General features: G+C 36.6%; 1 protein-coding gene across 2 annotated transcripts in view; it reads left to right on the forward strand.

Annotated features, from left to right (window-relative positions):
* The window catches only part of Gel (Gelsolin), a 217,226-nt gene that overhangs the window by 160,485 nt on the left and 35,068 nt on the right, over nucleotides 1-21,673 (forward strand). Inside the window, exons 9-12 of one of the 2 annotated variants that reach the window (XM_067157298.2) lie at nucleotides 2,581-2,679; nucleotides 4,475-4,489; nucleotides 13,589-13,726; nucleotides 20,350-20,467. In XM_067157298.2, coding sequence (XP_067013399.2) covers nucleotides 2,581-2,679; nucleotides 4,475-4,489; nucleotides 13,589-13,726; nucleotides 20,350-20,467 — 370 coding nt within the window. The remainder of the gene's footprint in view (nucleotides 1-2,580; nucleotides 2,680-4,474; nucleotides 4,490-13,588; nucleotides 13,727-20,349; nucleotides 20,468-21,673) is intronic. The other variant, XM_067157299.2, reaches the window with a different exon arrangement.

Genomic DNA, 21,673 nt, shown 5'->3' on the forward strand with positions numbered 1-21,673 from the left:
CAATCAATCAATCAATCAATCAATCAATCAATCAATCAATCAATCAATCAATCAATCAATCAATCAATCAATCAATCAATCAATCAATCAATCAATCAATCAATCAATCAATCAATCAATCAATCAATCAATCAATCAATCAATCAATCAATCAATCAATCAATCAATCAATCAATCAATCAATCAATCAATCAATCAATCAATCAATCAATCAATCAATCAATCAATCAATCAATCAATCAATCAATCAATCAATCAATCAATCAATCAATCAATCAATCAATCAATCAATCAATCAATCAATCAATCAATCAATCAATCAATCAATCAATCAATCAATCAATCAATCAATCAATCAATCAATCAATCAATCAATCAATCAATCAATCAATCAATCTTGATCTGCATTTAGGGCAGTGCTCCAGTGGCAGGCTCCCTATCAATTGTTTACCTAGTCTCTTGTTAAATGATTTCAACGAATTTGGAAATGCATGAAACATTTCCCTCGATAAATTATTCCGATCCCTTTTTCTTTCTTCCTATAAATGAATAATTGTCCCAATTTGTCCCCTTAAATTACAACTTTCTTCATTTTCCTACCTTTAAAAACTCCGCTTAAGCTTATTCGTCTACTAATGTCATTCCACGTCATCTCACCACTGACAGCTCAGAACGTACCGCTTAGTTGAATAGCTCCTCTTCTTACTGCCAAGTCTTCCCAGCCCAAAGATTGCAACATTTTCATAACACTACTCTTTTGTCGGAAATTGCCTCTCCTTTACATCCCTACTACAGCCCCTAATACCAAGCAAGTTGGCCATACAGTTAGGGTTGTATGGCCGTGAGCTTGCATTCAGGAGATGGTGGGTTTGAATCCCACTGTCAGCAACCCTGAAGATGGTTTTCTGCGGTTTCCCATTTTCACACCAGGCTCATGTTATCTTTAGCTGACTTTTAGTTAAATTCAATTCAAATTCCTTCAATCTCTCCTTACTTCTACAATCATTCATAATTATTTCTCTCTAACCTGCAACTCTTTTCTTAATCTCTTTATTTCTGTTATAATATAATGGGTTTTCACCTTTCCATACCACCTATAAAGGCACATATTTGTTTTCTCACTTGTCAACTGTTGCTTTAAACCTATTCCATGGGTGGTTACATTTTTATTGACCATTTTCCACTGATCATAATTACTCTCTTATCAATCATATGGTATTGCCTAATAGTCCTAAGTTTACAGTCTTCCTTTCTATCACTTTTTTTTTAACTACGACAAAAATAGCTTCGTAACTATTTTTAACATTTATCACTTCAATTTCTGTGTAGAACTCATCTGTTTTCATCAGCACTATGTCTAGAATATTTTCCCCTCTAGTCGGTTCCATCACTTTCCGATAGTCAGCTGTCCTTCCCAGATTAGCGTATTCACCATTTGTTGGTCCTGTCATTTGCACTTCCTTCCCAGTAAACATTTAGTAAATTGAGATCACCCGCTATAATAACGCTCCTTCCTCTGTTGTTCCCCATATAGCTGATTACCTTATCAAATAATTCTATTCCCTTCTATGTTGGTACCCTCCAAAAAACCAAAGTTCCTGTTATTGTTACAGGTGAGCCTTACATCTAGAATTTCATGTTTCTCATCCTTAACTTTTTCGTAGATTACACTCCAGTTTATTAGGGTCGAAGCCATTTATTTTCAGTTTCAACTCAGGTAATCTATAACTTTTAGGATCTTCAATTTGTCAAAACTAATTCAGGGTAAAATAACATTTTAAAAGTACCTAAGAAGAAAATGAGATGTGTGTTTGTGCTGCAGCTGTGATGCAATAAAGGTTTGGAAAACAATATAAACAATAAAACAATATAATTCAATTAAATTTTATCCTGAATTAGTTTTGACAGATTGAAGAACGTAACATTTATAGAAACACTTCAGTTTAGTGAAAAAATGTCTGCATCCATAATATCACTCAGCCATGATTCAACACCTATTACAATATCTGGTAAATAACTCTATTTAAATTACTTAATTCTATTCCTTTCTTTACAATACTTCTGTAACACTAACAACTTTGTCATCCTTCCTAGACTTCCAGCTCCCTATACTCTTCTTATTGCTCCTTACTCTACCCCATTTCTCTGAATGTACCTCCCTAAAACTCTTCTAAACAAACCACTTCAGCATATACATTATAAGCAAAACAATAATCTATTATTCAGGAGAACCTAATGATAGCAGATGGTCATGTATAGAATAAGAGCATGGAATTAACTTAGTGAAAGGTCAGTACAGGAAGAAGGTGTGACAGAAAGAGAAGAGGAGATAAACATGAAAACATAAAAGGACAAGGACAATATTCCAGTCTTCATACACTAGTCTTCACACAGATGGACTGTCTCAACAAACTCAGTCCTAAAATCATTTCTTTCTAATCCCCATTGAGTTTGGATAATATCAGCCTTCACTTTTGACATCAAGACTGAAATTTTGGTATGTTGTATGCACTGTATGTCAAGTGTCTGAAATAGAAGATTTTGTATAACCATTCTTTTTCATTTTTTTTTCCTTTTCAGTCTGTCGTAACTTTATACAAAGTAAGTGATGCCAGTGGGGACATGGAAATGGAAAAGGTGGGCCAGAAACCTCTCCACCAGAATATGCTGGTATCAACGGTAAGTAGTATAAAAATACAGATAATTTAGAAGTGAGTTTATGTTGTGCATTGTGAAAATAATTGTTCAGCGCACAGATCTGGTCTTCTCATGCAACATTTTACTTTTATTTAATATGGCTAGATATGGTCAGCCTACTGATCTTCAGTTCAGAGGGTCCCGGATTCGATTCCCAGCCGAGTTGAGGATTTTAACCTTCATTGGTTAATTCCAATGGCTCAGGGGCTGGGTGTTTGTGCTGTCACCAACATCTTTGCAACTCACACCACACATAACACCATCCTCCACCAGTGTAGCACGCAGTTCCCTACACATGGCAGATGCCGCCCACCCTCATCGGAGGGTCTGCCTTACAAGGGCTGCACTCGGCTAGAAATAGCCACACAAAATTATTATATGGCTAGTTTGAAATGATTGGAAATACAGTGGATTAGAAATGAGTTTTCGCAGTAAGCTTGCCTGGCGTAGATACTGCTTGTGTTGGCAATGCTCCAGACAACCCAAGTGGGATGCAATGCTGTTAAAGAGAAGGTCGGGGAAGGTTGTCAATAGAGTGTGAGACTTAAGATGCTTACTGCTGAGGAGCAAACTTTTTTAGTGGAGTGGGTTTTCCGGAAGATGACATATACATGGACACAGTGAAAAGATTTTGTGAACAGTTCTACCACATCATGATACCGTGCAAGTTTTAATAAGTACATTTCATAGCTTCAGTGCCTTATTCAATGCTCCAAAGAGTGGTAGACCATCTATTTTAATGAAAGAGAAACTTTTGGGTATTTCAAACAGGCTCCTTAAAAATCTATCTACACCCATGCGGAAATTGGCACAGCAGACTGACGTATCTTTTTTCACAGAGCATAGAGCAGCAAGAAAGAAACTAAATCTTTATCCATATAAATTTTTTGTCATTAAGGAATTGAAGTTGGTGGACGCACAGAAGAGGATTGTTTATTGTGAGTGGTTTTAGTGGTTTGTTAATCATGAAAAGGAAGTGTTAGAACAATTTTTACTGATGATTCAAATGTACATCTACTTTTACACAACAACAACAACAAAAAAAACCTAGTACATGTTTGCTAATACACAAAATATAAATGGCTGTTTTCCTTTTAACTAGTCTTGTTTTCAAGAGTAAACAATCTTCTTGAAGTCAGGTGCAAATGAATGTGTTACAGACTAAATTTTCATCTCAAATGCCTGCTTACAACCTTAGTTTATTTAATTTTAATACTGAAAAGAATCACTTGCATGTAAAGGTAGCCATAATTTATTGAATAATCCCTTTACGCTTCTCGGATCGAGAGCCATTGGTCTTTGGCGGATCAACAAGATGGAGGGCTGCAGCCTATGTCCATCAGTAGTGAGAGTGCACCTAACACCTCTATCCTTAGAACAGCCTGTCTTGCCCGCACCAACTCCTTTCCCACCCTCCTCCATTGCAGACTCTATTTCACAGTGCATCTGCACAGGTGTCCACCTGTGCTACTATAATGCAGCACTGGCAATATACAGCACTTCACTACATGCCAACAAGCTTCAAATCAGTTGTACACAAGATGTATTAATTTCAGAAACACAAATAGGATCTACTATTACTAAATGAGAAAATACAAGATGATCAGATTGTGTTGCTGAATAATTTATTACATGGTTTTGTTTATCTGCTGACGCATGGAGTGTTTATTAGCTAAGTAACATAGATATTTTTCACTTTTTTATGACATTGAGTTTGTAGAATATTTTTGCACATAAAAAAGCATGAACTAATTCAAACCTGTTTCTATTACTACAGGAATTTGGTGGTCAGGTATGAAAGTCAAATTTTTTACTGCATATTTTAACAAGAATGCTAGCTATAATAACTAATTTTATTTGTTTTGCTTGATGGTGGTCTTTTATTTCAGTGCATTTTTGGGATGGTATCTATTGGCCTTTATGCTGTGGTAACTCTTCTTCACCTAGACAATTGATATAAGAATGTATTTAGCAGTAGATCTCTTTTAAGTGCATCTTTGTCCACTTTGTCCTTCTGCTTCTTAATGTCTCCCTTTGTGAATCAGTGGTAGAATCTTTGCCTCCGTATCTGAAGACTGCAGGTTCAAACCTGGCAGATGTCTTTTTTTTTTTTTTTTTTTTTTTGAAGGGTGGGAGAAAGTCCATTTGACACTCCATGTCATACGGTGTTGGCATGTAAAAGATCCCTGGTGATATTTGGTCAGAACTCTGGAATAACTTTGTTTTATTTACTGACACCAGTTTTACTGGTGTGTTTAAGGCTACAAAGTTTTTTCTTGCATTAAGGAAAGGTTAAAAATTGTCACAAAGAGGCCCAAAATACTGCATGATTCCTCACAAATCTTCCTCCATAACTATTGATTTTTGGCTGTTTCCCTCCCTCTCCAGTAACGCCCACCCTCCCAATGTAGTCTTATATTCCAGTTAGCTCTTTTCTTCTCAGATAGCCAGTTAATATCCTTGCATTAGATTTATTTGAAGTCTAGAATGGCTTTCAGAATGGCCTGTTTATTCTAGCAACATGGCTTGCTCACTTTTATAAATGCTTAGATAAGAAGAAAGTGAAATGTATAGGAAACATATGGACAGCAGCAACTTACCGTGTAAGCATGTGTGGATAAGAATAACACAAAAGAAAAACACGGATTCAACATTTTTGGCTTCAATCTTGGTTAGCAGAGGGTAGAGTAATAATCTGCTTTAAGCTTCTCAGTGTGCTCAATCTTTGCTTATATATTTCCTAGTTACTGTAACAAAATTTGGCTTTTCATTCAAATAAATCTCCCTTTCCAAAAGAAAGCACATACTAGTAGATAAATTTGTTCTTGATAGGTAAGTTTTTGATTATTTTGGTGCTGAAAGCATTGGCGGTTAAACATCTTACAATTGAATTCCCTTCCTGGTCTAATGGTAAAGAAAGATTTGTTATTTTTGTATGTTTTATTTATGATGTAATAAGTTTTATGAATCTGTTTTTATCTTTTAAAACATATATATAATCTATGTAGCCTAATCTAAATATATGGACAAAATAAATATAGGGCATCTGATTCAACCCTTAAACTCAGGAGATGGACACTAGTTTGTTTTGTAAGAAAACTGCTCTTGTAATTCTTTCTTTTGAATTCTCATCTACTTGACTCTGCAATAGATAGAGTAGAGTTACATATCCATTACTAATGAGCCACAAGGTTTAGACCAGACTGATAAAATTTGGTCTACCTCTAAAGGAATCTGCACTAAATCAAAATGTCTTCAAACATGCTTAGTTCTCCAGCTATAGACCACCCTGTTCAAATTAATGTTGTCCCTTGAAAGCCATTGCACATCCAGTTTTCCTTTGCCTGTTTTCTACAGTGATATTCATCATCATCTTCATTTCCCGTTTCCAGCTTCTGGGTCGGGTTGTGAATCAAGGTCCTCCATCGCTGCCTGTCTCTCCACCACTCTTCTCTGTGCACTCCCACACTGAATCTGTTCACCTCTTTCGGGGTCTTCCTCATGGTCTCTTTCCTGTTTACTTCTCTGAAAAGTTTTTTTTTGGCACTCTCTCTTCTCCCATTCTCATCATATGCCCATACCACTTTAGCTTTGTTGTTTCTATCCTGTCTTGAAGTTTCAAGATTCCTGTCCTTTTCCTTATCCCATCATTCTAATTCTATCCTTTCTGGTCTTGCCCTCGATACCTCTTAGGAATTTCATCTCCACTGCCTGTATTCTACTCCTCTTGTTTTGTTGTAGTCCACAATCTAGCTGGATAGGTTAGTATAGATTCATAATAGGTTGAATGTAATACTTTCTTACATTTCTTCGGGACATCTTGGTTCCCCAAAATACCCCTTACACTCAGGTAGAAGCTGTTTGCTTGTATTCTTTTCTCATTTTCCTCGGTTATCTTTCCATCTTCTGTGATCACTAAGTAATAGGAAGGTAGTTCCAATAATGACGTGGAGTCCATGAAATACCCTACTTTATTGGGCCCTTTACGAATTTGAATATAACCTAAAACCTTCCGCTCTAATAAAGTAAGGAAAGCCACCCCAATTAATACACAAATAATCAACATAACAACTCCTAACAATCTTATTAAAATCTCCGTTAACAATACTACCTGTAATACTCTTACATTTTTGAATTCTAAATTCAATACACTTCTCTGCCAAAGTAGATTTCTGAACATTGACCATAAAATAATCCAGGCCGATTTATAAAAAAACTTGTTTGGTTTAGTCGTCCTGGTGTAGCGTCAACCTTTACTCCCAAGGCTGGAACTGTTCAAGAATGGAGAACGTCAGCAGCCGTGACTAGAACTCGAACAGGGGTATTTATAGGGAGTACACTTCCCAAGTACTTGAAACTTTTAACCACTTCCAGAATTTTACCATTCAGTTTTATCTTTCCTCTTCATTACTTCCTTCCCCTTGTCATCACTATTGTTTTACTTTTCTCTGTGCTTACTTTCATCCCAAATTTTTCTATCTCTTGATTCCATACATCTACTTGTTTTTGCACTTCCGTTTCATCCTCACCCTATATCACTATATCATCTGCAAACAACATGGCTTTTGTTGCCTGTTTTCCCAATTTCTGTTTAATGTTCTTATGAATTTCATCCATGACTATGATGAATAGTATGGGGGATAGTAAACTTCCCTGCCAGAGACCAGTTTCAACTTTAAACCATCTTGTTTTTCCTATACTGGTCTTCACACTACTAACACAATTTTTGTACATAGCTTTTATCATTTGCACTTCCACTCTGTTAACTTGCTTTTTCCTTAATGTGCCCCATACCAACTTTCTGGGCACACTGTCATAAGCTTTCTCAATGTCAATAAATCTCATCACTATGTCTTTTCTAAACACAGATCTTTTGTCCATCATATGTCTTAATGTAAAGATCAGGTCAAACGTTGATCACTCTTTCCTAAAACCATACTGTTCTTCTTCCATTTCTTCTTCCAGCTTCCTCCTCAGTCTTCCTTCCAATACTCTCTCATATATCTTAGCTACATGGGCAATAAGGGTGTAGTTATTACATTCCTTTTTGTCACCTTTCTTAAATGTCAGGAAAATTAAACCCTTTCCCCACTCTTCTGGGATATCTTTCTTCCTCCAAATTATTCTGCATAATCTATACAGCCACTGTAGCCCTGTTGGTCCTGCTGCTTTTATCATTTCCGTAGTTACCTCATCCACTCCTGCTGCTTTACTGGTCTTCATCTTTTGTAGGGCTTCCTCTATTTCTAACATCGATATCTCCTTTTCTTGTTCTTCTTTCCCCATTGTTTTTTCTTACTCCTTCTCATTTACCAATTCACTGTATTTAATATTTAGCAATTCTGAGAAGTATTCTTCCCATCTTTTTAGTATGTCATATCTTTGCGTCAATATCTGCCCTGTTTCAGTTTTTACTAATTTTGTATCTTCCCTATTTTGTAAACTATTCTTCGCCAAACCATACAAAATTTTACGTCCCTTTATATTCTTCTGTAAAGTTTCTGTGAAACTTTCCCAGCTCTTCCGTTACTCTTCTTGTACTATTTTCTTACATACCTTTTTGGCTTCTTTATATTTCTGCCAATTCTCTGTACTATTGCTGCCTATCCACTTCCACCAAGCCATTTGTTTCTCTTTAACTGCTTACTTTACCCTGCTGTTCCACCAAGGAGTCTGCTTTTCCTTTTTCCTCCTTGATAGTCTTCCAGAAGTGTTTACTGCACACTTTACAAAACCATTTCTGAAACATGTCCATTCCTCTTCCACACTGTTATCTTTGGGAATTTCTTTCTTCAGATCCTCTTGAAACTTTTCCCTTATTTCTTTCTCTTCTAACTTCCATCCCTTTATTTTTCTTTCCCTTTTTTCTATTAACTTCATTATTCTACCAGGTCTTAATTTGACTAACACCACTTTATGGTCTCCTTCGAAATCTGCTCTTGGCATTCCTGTCACATCTTCCAGTTGTCTACGTTCCTCCTTCTCCACCAGAATAAGATCAATCATTGTCTTTGTCTTTCTATCTCCTCAACTATATTTAGTTATTTTTTGTGAGTTCTTTTTTCTAAACAACGTAATGCCAACAATTAATCCATTCCTTCTACAAAAATCTATTGCCAAATTACCATAACTATAGGGGCCAATTATCTCTTCTTTTCCCTGTCTGTCTGTTCCAACATGTGCATTATTCATGTCTCCCATTATTGTGCTACAGTGATATTAAAGGCTTCAAATCGTACAATGTTATCGTAGTGTATTTATGGACGCAGTAGAGTGAATACATAGTGTCGGAAGAACTTAAAGAAACTGTACGTAGGAAGTGCCTGGGCTGCTTAGTCTGTGATTCATTCAAATAGGGTCCATGGCTGGTGAACGAATGGAAATGTATACAAATAAACAGTATTGGTCTGCTGAGATAAGATTAAAAGATCCTCCTGCCTTTAAATATATCTACCTGTATGCAGATCTTATGCATGGACAAGTTAAAGAAAATTAATCTGTATATTAATTTGCATGTACAAACTATCAGCTTAATCTTGTAAAAAAACAAAAAAAAACAAATGAAACAAGGAGTACTTTATAACAATATAGTTGGAACTATTTGGGAAGAAAACACACTAAAAACGTTTTTTTTTTTTTTCTTTTAAGTATAAAATGTATAAATTCTGTAAATAACATTTTTTTTCTATAATATAATTTTTGCATGGACTTGCTATCAAATTAATGTGCAACTAAATTAACAGAAATAACATAATGGGAATTAACAAGTCTGTGAAGTAGACTGAGCTGCTATGAAGGAATTGAAGAACCAGGATAAGCAAGGCTGATGATTGCAAGGTAAAGAAGAATTGGAATGAAATGCAGTTTGAAGTGAAGATATACTATCATAGGCAGGAAGGAAGGAGGACAGAAGAAGGAACAGATTCACAATTTTCAATCGAGGCATTTGAACATAAGCTGAGAGGGAGAGAGGTATTTGTAAAAAGTATGCAGAAATATAGTAATTATTGAATGTTTTTTAATTTTAATTAGTAGTAGACCACATTTTGATGGATAGTTTCATAGCAAAAACAATCAGGATGTTATCATTCATATAGCCGAGTAATGCAGAAGATTTCAGATTAGGAAATGAAGTCTTAAAAGGAGGAGATGAATATTGTTACTCGGGTAGCAGAATAACCAAACATGGCAGAAGTATTCATCTCAATAACTGAAAATTAACCAGGTATGGATTAAATATTATACATAATTTATCAAAATTTGCATTGATTTGTTTAAACATGTACTTCAAATTTAAAATAAATAAAAAAATTCCTTCAAATATGGAAGTTTACATCAAAAAGTAGGACTCTTTGACAGGCAAGAAGTTAAATTAACCATTTGTTTTTATTGTAATACCGGTTTTAACGTCTGTAACATCTTCAGTTTCTGAGATATATGTATCCTCATATAAAGAATTCAACTCCGTCCTCACTTCTTTTCACCCCCCGGCCTCACCCCTTAAGTGGATTTTCTTAAAACAAAATATTTTGTTCTTTTATTTTTAAAGGAGATTCCAAATACCAATTTTCATATCTGTAACATGTTAGGTTTTTGTGATATATTGCAGATAATTTCGCTGCTGTAAGAATACTGGAGCTGACGTTGACATGGTTACGGCAGCTCATTTCTTTATTCGATTCCTAGAGCAGGGGTAGTGTGGTGCCAATATCTCCATAACGGTTGGTTCTCGGGCCCGTAGGGCTCACCGATTTTTGTTCTTTGCGTCAAGGGGCTTAAAATGAGCTTTGTCTCGTCCTTGTACGACAAATTCGAATTCGCCTATTATTTTTTGTATTTTTATATCTCCCCCCCTCGCCTCCCCCCCCTTGAATTGTTTTAAAAATAAAATACAGCCCATGTTACTGGCAATGTAGATTTCTATAGGTGAAGTAATTTTTAAAATTGGTTCAGCAGTTTTTGAGTCTATCCATTACAAACAAATATACTAATTTTTCTCTTTATAATATTAGTATAGATTATTGTATATTTAACTGTAGAACTGTAATTTATTTTCCTTATTAGGTTACCATTGATCATTTAAATTACAATTGGGTAAATGGATGTTGCTTATGGGATGTGTGTTACTCTCTTCAATGAGCATTTATGAACAAAAACAAAGTGAGGGTACAAAAGTCAAAACAGTGATTAGCTGAGGCAAGGATAGCCTTTACTTAAGAAATATTATGCTCACCTCAAACATACAGGTTGTACCAGAACTATACCGACAAAATAATTAGGGATGCTCTTTGTGTTATGTTAAGAACAGCCATAACTGCACACACACTACATGAACACACTATAATTAAGAAACACTTGTCAGTTGATCACACTAACGTTCTTTATTATTTAACATGCTTAGAAGCAATGCTGCTGCCCCACGATTGTGTGTTCCTTCACTCACAACGTTGTAAATGGAATGAAATACTGAACAAAGGAAGCAATACATCCAATGGTTTGATTAGAGTAGATGTTCAATATGCCCCCCCACCTCCTACTTCGATGCACAGCTGACAACGGTATAGTAGTGACCTTTGGACTCTGTTCAGGAAGTGTGGTGTGTCACAAATGACCTGGAAAGCTGCCTGTATTTTTGGTACAGGTTCATCTTCTCTTTCTACGGGGTTCGCATAGTAGTCATTTTGTGCAGAACGAACTGTACACTGCCTACTGGGGCTGGAAAGAGACTATATGAAATGAAGGAGAAAGTTGTGCATTTTCACCGAGCATTACCTCTGTCTCCCTCTTCCTACTTCCCACTCCATTCCCTTCCCTCCTCTGACCTACAGCAACAGGTACTGGCTGGCTCTCTGGCATAGCAAAATACGACGAGTTCGCCAATTTGAATCGCGCGCTCGTTAGTAACAAAGTACCCTGATTTTCTCGAAAAGAAAAATTTTCTCTTCCAATCCGATTGCACCATTTTTTATTTATTTTTTTATTTTTATAGTTCTGATACACCTTGTAGATATGCATATTAAAAAGATGTTGGAGGTTTTTTGTTTGGAACATGACACTGTATGGAGGTGAAACATGACTAATACCTGGTGCATTAAGAAAGAGGATGGAAATCTTTGAAATGGACTGTTATTTAAAGATTATGGATCTTCATATGTGTTTGATTGTGTTATGACTTTGTGCCTGACAGTGTATACAAGCTAGCTCATTTAACCGTTCTCTGCTTTTCATAAACATTATAAGACTTTGCCTAACACTGCGTGTGCCATACTGCCGTTCAGAAAATTATGCACTGTTTCTTTTAAGTGACTTACAATTTACTTCTTCTGAATTTTACAGTGTCTACCCCCCGTCATTTTTATATCGCCTCTTCTACTGATTCGGAGTGAACTTGATCTTTTATTTTCTTTTTCCTATGCATTGTTTTTCATGTTTTAATCAGCTGATGGTGACCTGGACTAGGGTTGAAACCGGTACCACTTCTACTTATTATTAAATAAGAATGTAATCACTGCATTTCTTATTCTTTTGTATTGAATAGGTTGAACCTCTTTATTTATTATTTCAATTTTAACTGTGGACTGTTATGGTAGGATGTTGGAGATAAAATGAATAGACTGGGATCACAAATGAAGAGTTACTCAAATAGGCCTGGTGAAAGGAGAGAAAGATTAGGCAAAATTTGACCAGAAGTAGATTGATACAACATATCTTGTGACAACCAGGACTTCTGTTGGACTTAGAACTTGAAGACCTAGACCACCGGCTAGTAGAATGATTCTTCCGAAAGAATCAGTATGGGTCCTTGGATGACCGACAGGACAAAATCAAGAGCCACTTGTTTTGCAACAATGCTAACACAGCCAATCTACTAAAACTCCTTGCTTTTGTAAAGATGGCAGTAATTTCCTCTGATTTACTTTACTAAGATCTCTTTGTGTCGGACTTGTGCCTTTGTCATTGTTGTTCAAAATGGTGCAGACCATCATGGACAATATGTCACCACATCAGCCAATCAGCTGCTACATATTTCCAGCTGCCGATGTCAATTTGGCTCTTATTTGTATTAGATTTAGGACATCCTTGTTCAATTTTTACAGTTTTCCCAGGTTACACCAGGTTACATTGTCCATCCTTCAATTGAGAATACATAGCTTGCTTTGGAAGGTGTGCATTAGGCAGACGACATAGCCGGCCCAATAAAGATGATATATTGAAGATAATAATGTTTGTTCGATGATCCTGTTAAACAGACATCTACAGAAGACAGTACTTGAGAGAGAAATAAAATTTAATTTCTTGAAAAGTTCTTGCAGCCTGTTGTAGGATATTTGGTAGTGTGTAAGAAACAAACTTACACAGATTCAGGTATTTTATGATTTGTTTTTACAGATAATTTAAAAACATGATTTTGCCAAAACATTCAAAAGTGACACACAGTTAACCAGACATCTACAGAAGACAGTACTTGAGAGAGAAATAAAATTTAATTTATTGAAAAGTTCTTGCAGCCCGTTGTAGGATATTTGGTAGTGTGTAAGAAACAAACTTACACAGATGATTTGTTTTTACAGATAATTTAAAAACATGATTTTGCCAAAACATTCAAAAGTGACACACATACAGAAAATTTTGTGTCTAGAAATTCACATAGAACAGTTTGATAGTATTTATTACTCGTAAACTCTTTAGGTAACTTGGCACCTAGAATATACACATTATAAAACACATGAAATTTAGTGGTGATCTGCAGAATCTCCATTATTTTTTAAAATTGATTATACTGGTCATAAAGCTTAAGTAATGCTTTGAGTCAAGTTCTATCAAAACTGATTAGACTGAACAAAATATCAAAAGTGGTGTATTGCTACATGATCTAATTACTCTCTTGCAGGACTGTTTCATTCTGGATACAGTAACTTCAGGAATTTACGTCTGGATTGGCAAGGGTTGTACCAAAGAAGAGAAGGTTGAAGCCATGAAAAGGGCACAGAAATTCCTTACCACCAACAACTATCCAGCTTGGACAACGGTACGTATATTTTTCCATTTCCAGCATTATGATGTAAATTTAAATTTTAAAAATGCTATTAGAATATTATGCCTTGCTGGCAGGACGTCGTGTTTACAGTGTGCTATGTCTTCTGGTATGGGCTAGAGCAATTTTGTTACTTTCATTGACCTGTCTCTGTCTTATTCTTGGCTTTGACAATATGAAAGTGACTGAGGTATGAGCAATGTTAGTAATGCCATTCCTTGTACAGCCAGTCCTTGCTATGAATGGTATGAAAATGTTGCTCATAGGGTCAGTCGGTGCATGCATTTCAGTGGGCTTGGCAGACTGATGTGTAATAGCAACGTCTGGCTCAGTGAGGAAAGCAACGGGAAACTACCTCACTCCTCATTTCCCTAGTACGCCTCTTCAGTGATGCCTAGGATATCTATGACAGCTGATGGCAAAGCTGTTGCGGATCCAACCAGCCTTAGGGCTGAAGACTGAACATACATTCGAATATTGGTAGCATTGTTAAGGAAAGTATTGAAAGATAGACAAATAGATTCCAATTTACAATGCATGAACATTTTTAATATTTTGTAACACTTAAATTCATTTTTAGAGTGTTAAGACTTTTCTAATAATTTTAAAATATTGTAAACAGTTTTTTTGGCAAGAAAGGTTTTTAGTAGATGGTTAAATGTTATTTTTGTTCTTTGTCTTGTATACAATATTCGTGGTTGTTAGACTTGATCTTCCAATAGCCTTCTAACAAATTTTTACTGTTCTTCCAATAGATGAACAGAAATGCTGAAATTTCTAGGAATTTTTTTTTTTTTTCTTGGATAAAACATCATTCCCCTTTCCCTCCATCCAGCTCCTGCCAGGTCAGGGCATTTATGGCACTTCTCCATCTTCCTCTCTCCTTCCACCATTCCTCTTCCATTATTTTGTCCCTGTCCAGGTTTTTCCTCCTTGCACTCCTCTTTATTGAATCGATCCATCTTGTTCTAGGTCTCCCTATCATTCTCTTTCCCATCTCCATCATCTGTTTTGGTATTCTTTCCTCACCCATCCTCTTTACATGTCCAAACCATCTCAGTTTACTCCCATCAATTCTCTCATTTAGGTTTTCCATTCTGACCTCCTTTCTCACAACTTCATTTCTCAGTCTGTCTTCCCTTGTCTTTCCTATCATATTTCTTAGGTATTTAATTTCCCTGGCTTGAATTCTACTCTCCTCCCTACTTGTTATTGTCTGGGTCTCTTTATACATCCTTGGTGCTTCCTTATCCCAGACAAGGTTTCTTACACTCTGGTAGAATGCATTGCCCTGTTGCACCCTCTTGCTAATCTCCATGTCCAGCCTTGTATTCTGCATTAATTCACTCCCTAGGTATTTGAAACTATCATCAATTTTAAGGCTTTACCGACCAATTTTCAAAATGCCTTTCATTTGTCCTTTTCCTCTTCATAGAACCATGGTCCTGCACTTCTCAATTTTCTCATTCAGTGCATCAAGCTGTTCTTCTTGCTGTTCATTCTCTAGACCACAATATTGTCTACAACTAGTAGTAACTTCATCCCCCTGTTTCCATATGCTTCCATTTTTATTTTATTTTTTACAATTTTGTCCATGACCATTAGAAACAGAAGAGATGATGGCATTCTCCCTGTCTTAGTCCAGTTTCATTTCTAAATCATTCCATCTTTCCAACTGGAGTCCATACACTGCTGACGTTGTTGTTGTATATAGTTTGCATCATTTCTACAGTTTGCGTATCCAGTCTCTTTTTGACCATGGGTTCCCAAACCTTCTCCCTGGAAACACTACTGTATGCCTTTGTTAGATCTATGAATGTCATGACAAGATCCTTTCCATACCCAATTCTTTTCCATTAATTGCCCCATGCTGAAGATTGCGTCCACTCTATATCTTCCACTTCTAAAGCCATACTGTTCATCTTGCAACTCTCCTAACATTCTTCTCATTCTCCTCTCCAATTTCCTTTCCAGTATTTTTGCCTCTTCTGGTAAGTGTGTGATTCCTCTGTAGTCATTGCATACTTTCTTGTCCCCCTTCTTAACACCAGTATTATTGTTCCTTCTCCCCAGTTTTCTGTAACATTTTTCTGTTTTCATATGCATTTTAAAAATCTGTTCACCATTTTAGTAAAACATATCCAGCAGTTTTTATCATTTTCACATTAATTTCATCCATCCCTGGTGCCTTTCCCATCTTTTTTTATTTTATGAACTAATAATTCCACCTCTGACATTGTTATATCATCTACTGTTGAGTCATCACACAGTCTTACTACCATCTCCTCTGCACAATTTCTCACATTCAGCCGTTTATCAAAATACCCTTTCCATTTTCTCTTTATTTCTTCTGACTGTGTTATCAACTTTCCACCTTCCTCTTTCAACAGCTTTGCATAAACTCCTTTTCAATTACTTCATATAAATCCATACAGCATTCTTTTACTGCCAGCTCCATCTGTTTCCATCTTTTGTGTAAATTCTTCCCAAGTTTTCTTCTTACCAATTTTGTACATTTCCTTTTATTATCAAGATTCTTCCTTTCCTTTTTTTAAAATCTCTATTCCATTCTTCCCATACATATGCAATTAATAGGTTTTTTTTCCTAAACCTCTCAGTTCATATCATTAGTCTTCATCAGTGCCTTAAATTAATTCAGACATTGGTGAGAATTATTTTTTTCAGTTTGAACAAATTGGTTACTTTTTATAATATTTTAAAATTGAAATGTGATCTTTGTAATCAAAATTTCATGTGAGAATATTTTAATGGAAAAGGATATTACTAATTTAGGGATGTTACTTTCTGATGCTCTCTTTTATGGAATCAACAGACGCCGGTGAGTGAAATGTTATAGTTTGAGGAATCTTTAACGGTTAAAATAAATTAATTCATGCTCTAAAGCCTAACCCTTGTCGCTGCAACCAGAGTCTTTCCTGAGCAGTCTGCTTTAGCTCTCAACAAGAGCCGCAGATCATTTTGGTGGCGAAGATTTTGAAATGGGACTCTCTTGATTGTCCTCTTTCTCTGTTGCCACCCCCTGTTGATTGGGAATGCAGACGAAGAATATACCCACGGTATCCCCTGCCTGTCGTAAGAGGTGACTAAAAGGGGTGACCAAGGGATGATTGAATTAGAACCATGAGACTACTTGTAATTAGTACCATTATGCGAGGAACACCATGGGTCACCTTTACTTGCAAGTAGTACCACTATGTTAGGTACACAATAGGTTTGTGATTAGTAGCAACACGGGGTGAATCTGCATGGGTTTTACAGTACCCGTGATTAGTACCACTACATGCAGAACAGCATGGGCTTATGTTGCCTGTGATTAGTACCGTTGTGAGAAGTACCACGGGTCTGGGTGTTGCCTATGATTAATACCACTATATGAGCGATGCTGTGGGTCTGCATTGCCTGTGATTAGTACCACTATATGAGCGACGCCGTGGGTCTGCATTGCCTGTGATTAGTACCACTATGTGAGGAACACCACGGGATAGTACAAATCCCTGTGATTAGTACACCTATGTGAGGAACACCATGGGTTTGCGTTGCCTATAAGTGGTGCCATAATGTGAGGAACACTATAGGTTTGCGTTACCTGTGCATATGACACGACCTGTGAGTAGTACCACAATGTGTGGAACACCGTAAGTCTACGTTACTCATGATTGGTACTGCTACATGAGAATACCATGGTTTTTACTTTCCTAGCGATAAGTACCATTATGAGGGGCCGATGACCTGGATTTTGGACCCCTTTAGACAACAAGCATCATCGATTCAGGATTGTGCTTCGGAAGCAGCCGCTTGGTCAGTGTATATTATTGTTTTAAGATAGTTTCTGGGAAGGTGGGTCATTGCGGGTCAAACCCACTGATTTTTTTAAAAGTTCATAATCATTGCTCATAGATCCTCCGTGGCTCAGATGGCAGCACGTTGGCCTCTACTGCTGGATACCGTGATTCAAATCCCGGTCACTCCATGTGAGATTTGTGCTGGACAAAGTGGAGGCGGGACAGGTTTTTCTTCGGGTACTCAGGTTTTCCCTGTCATCTTTCATTTCAGCAACACTCTCCATTCTCATTTCATAGCATCTATCAGTCATTACTAAATCACTTTGGGAGTGGCGACCCCATCGTACTAATAGCCTATATATATGATTCATTCATTACATCCCTGACCTGGTCAGTGACTGGAAAACAGGTTGTGGGTTTTTTTCAATCATTGTTCATCATCTTTAAAAAAAAATTCTAGTCAATGGATTAATTTTGGAAATATTTCTAACTTTCAATATTGTGAGCTGGATCCACTGATTATTTTAAAATCATATTCATCCATTCATTCTTCATCATTATGTTTTGAATTCTGGTCAGTGGACGAGTTTTGTACTTTCAAATTGTCATTATATTTCATCTCATTTTGTACCACTAGGGGCCGACGACCTAGATGTTAGGCCCCTTTAAACGACAACAATCATCATCATCATCATCATCATCATCATCATCATCATCATCATCATCATCACCATCTCTGTTGCCATCGTGTCAAAAAATGTGACCCACAGTCTTTGTTGTACTTCTTTCAATCTCTATTATGATGCTTCTTTTTTAATCTGTTTCTTGGAGAAGCTGGTGTTACGTTTTTTCTGTGTCCAGTCTGTCTCTCGAGTTTCCCTAGTGTTCACCTTTCACTTCTATACATCAGACAAAACTCTTCGCAAATGCGTTCCTTGTTTCCATGTTTATGTCCTTACTGCTTAGCAAATCTTTTTTGCATTGGAAGGCTTTCTTAGCCATGGCTATTTTTTTCTTCACCTCATGGATAATTCTGTTGTCACTGGCAATTGCATCATTCATTTTTTGAATTGCCAAGCTTAATTTGAGCCTCAGATCTTTGGGTAGTCTTGCTTAAAACAAATATCTTTGTCGTCTTAGTATTTACTAGCTGGTGTACCCATGCTCCACTATGCAGTTCTACATTTCATGCAGAATTCCAGATGGGATCACGCACACGCTGTGAATAAGATTTTATTATATTGCATAACAACATATGTACTTAAAAATTAAAATTTTAGGTGCCTTCCCCTGAACTACCATTTCATCCAGTGTGAATAAAGTTTTTTATAGCCTAGACTCTAGTGCTTTATTCTCCAACTTCACATATCGATTTTCATAAAATTCTGTTCATCCATTTTCTCATGGCTCAGCACTGATATGGATATAGCAACAATTTTTTAAAAATATCTCTCTCATCATAGATGATGCGATAAAAGTGTATAAGACATAAATGATCAGAAAGTTAATTCTATATAAGTTTAGTTATGTAGTATTTTTCAATAGGACCACTAATAACATAGATATTGGATAATTTCATTTTAGGCCTTCCCCTAAACTACCATTTCACTCAATGTGAATAAAATTATTTATAGCCTAGATTGTAGTGCCTCTTTCTCCAACTTTAGATACTGATTTTCATTAAATTCTCTTCAGCCATTTTCTCGTGATGCACATACATATAGACAGAGGTGACGGAAAATGCGGAAGTGTATTTTCTTGTTACTATTGACAAGGCCAATATAGAAATACCATTCTTTTTAAATTCTGAGCATTATACAGAAAAAAACTCTTATTTTATATATAGATTTTGAGATTCCAGTTCAAGAGGTTTTCTGCCAATACAGTCGGTGTTCTATTAATTTCCTTTGCACTGTCATCAACTTTTACAATATCATCTGTAGATTGTGCACAGTGCACCTGTTTCCCATGAATTTTAATACCAACTGTTTTTGTTTTCATCTCTTCTATGTACATACACGTAGAATATATTTTAATAAGGCTGAAATCCTTATTGATATAACAGACTAATGAAGTAATCTTAAGAGAGATTGACCCACCATAGAAGAGACCATAATTTCTGTAAGCAGTGATGGAAAAAGTATAGAATAAAAGTAATCATGCTCAGTTACAGTTCCACTGAGAAAAATTGTACTCAGTTATAATTAATAATTACTTTTTCAACAAGAAATAAGTAACATTTCAATTAGTTCACAGCCGTGCGCATAGAGACGCGCGGCTGTGAGCTTGCATCCGGGAGATAGTAGGTTCGAATCCCACTATCAGCAGCCCTGAAAATGGTTTTCCGTGGTTTCCCATTTTCACACCAGGCAAATGCTGGGGCTGTACCTTAATTAAGGCCACGGCCGCTTCCTTCCAACTCCTAGGCCTTTCCTATCCCATCGTCGCCATAAGACCTATCTGTGTCGGTGCGACGTAAAGCCCCTAGCAAAAAAAAAAATCAGTTCACAGAACCTGAGTCTTTAGGGAATAACTGACTTTTTTCTCAGGGAATGGAATGATACCAAAGTTTGCAAGGAAAAATATATGACTTCATTTTGTGTTTTCTTAGCATACAGATGTAAAGCGGCAGCTCCAAAGTCTTGTTTCCTAACCATGTTGTTAAATAATTCTTCACAAATATTAGTGGGGACAAAACTGAATCTTTTAGAAATCATTTAGAAATGCTCTATGGCATCTGTACATCTATTCATCAATATTTATCATATCAATTGCCGTGATATTAGTTGATTGGTTGTATTTTTGATGTTCCAGATCCAGAGAATAGTAGAAGGTGCTGAGCCTTCAACTTTCAAACAGTACTTCAGTGGCTGGAGAGAGGCTTCTGATCAGGTTGGCTTGGGAAGAGTTTTCACCATAGAACAGATTGCAGGTAATATTGCAGGTGCACATTTTCTTCCAAATGGTACATTACTGACATTGGAAAATATTAAAAAATTAATAATCTTATCATTAATAATATTGCAAACACTTTTGTGAATAATTGGAATATATTAAAAATTAACCCCTAAGCGTCACAGCTATTTAAAGAGATTCCTACCTCACAGCTGGAGGAGGTCTACTTCACAGCTGGAGGAGATTTAAACTACGTCCGTATTAAACACATTGATTCACTTAAAACTTTACAAGTATACAAATAGCCCGATATTCATGAAATTTGGAATCCCTTATGACAAAACCATGTACATGCAGAAAATTACATAATTGTTTCACATTACCTTGTTAAGTTAATTTGATATGATAGAGTTCAAAGCACTCCTCGGCGAACTAAAGCTTGCATCACCCACTCCAACATGTTAAATGGGATCTGCAGCTCGGCTAAAAGTGCCAGGAAACGTACCGTAAACGTATGTCGGGCATCTTTATCTCGTTTGTTTAGTTTCTGTGTGATCTGCATTTTGTATGGGTGGAAGTGCAGGTTATCATGGATGATGCACCACAGGGAACGATCTGACATTCTTAACGCCAAAGCATGTCTGGCAACAGAACGCCAAGAAATTTGGATAAGTGCTTGACGGGCCTCCTCCACTCACTCCGGGGGGTCCACTGTGTCTTTCATCGCCCCGGGCTTTCCTTCTTTGCACACGATGCAGTAGTTCTTAATTGTTGCACTGTACACTCATTCGATGATCCAGGACTTTACGATGACGGTCCAACTGGAAATGGCGACTAAAGAGTCGCTAAACAGTGTTGGGAGTCTCGTTATTTTTTAAATATACCTCAATGGCAAATGCTCGATGCTCCGAATGCCACAAGGCCATATTTACAAATGGTAGTCCTTCCTCAATACAGCACGCGGATACTTAGTTCGCGCATGCGCAATAGCCGTACTACGTAACTCAAATCAGGCTATTCATTCCACTGGACGCTGTATGTTAGTATACCAGTTATCAAAGTTTAGTTATAAAAAATGAAGCAGTTTTCTTCATGAACTCAGAAGATAATGACGCTAGTCTTTCAGTCTGAGAATTCTAATAAGTTGTGTACATTTCAAGCTGTTCTATAGTTCCTTAGGTTTCTCGAAGCGCTGCTCACAGAATTTTAACGGAAAAGTTGACATACTGGAAGGTGTGCGCAA

Source organism: Anabrus simplex, chromosome 13 (genome assembly GCF_040414725.1).
Source record: "Anabrus simplex isolate iqAnaSimp1 chromosome 13, ASM4041472v1, whole genome shotgun sequence".
Lineage (NCBI taxonomy): Eukaryota > Metazoa > Arthropoda > Insecta > Orthoptera > Tettigoniidae > Anabrus > Anabrus simplex.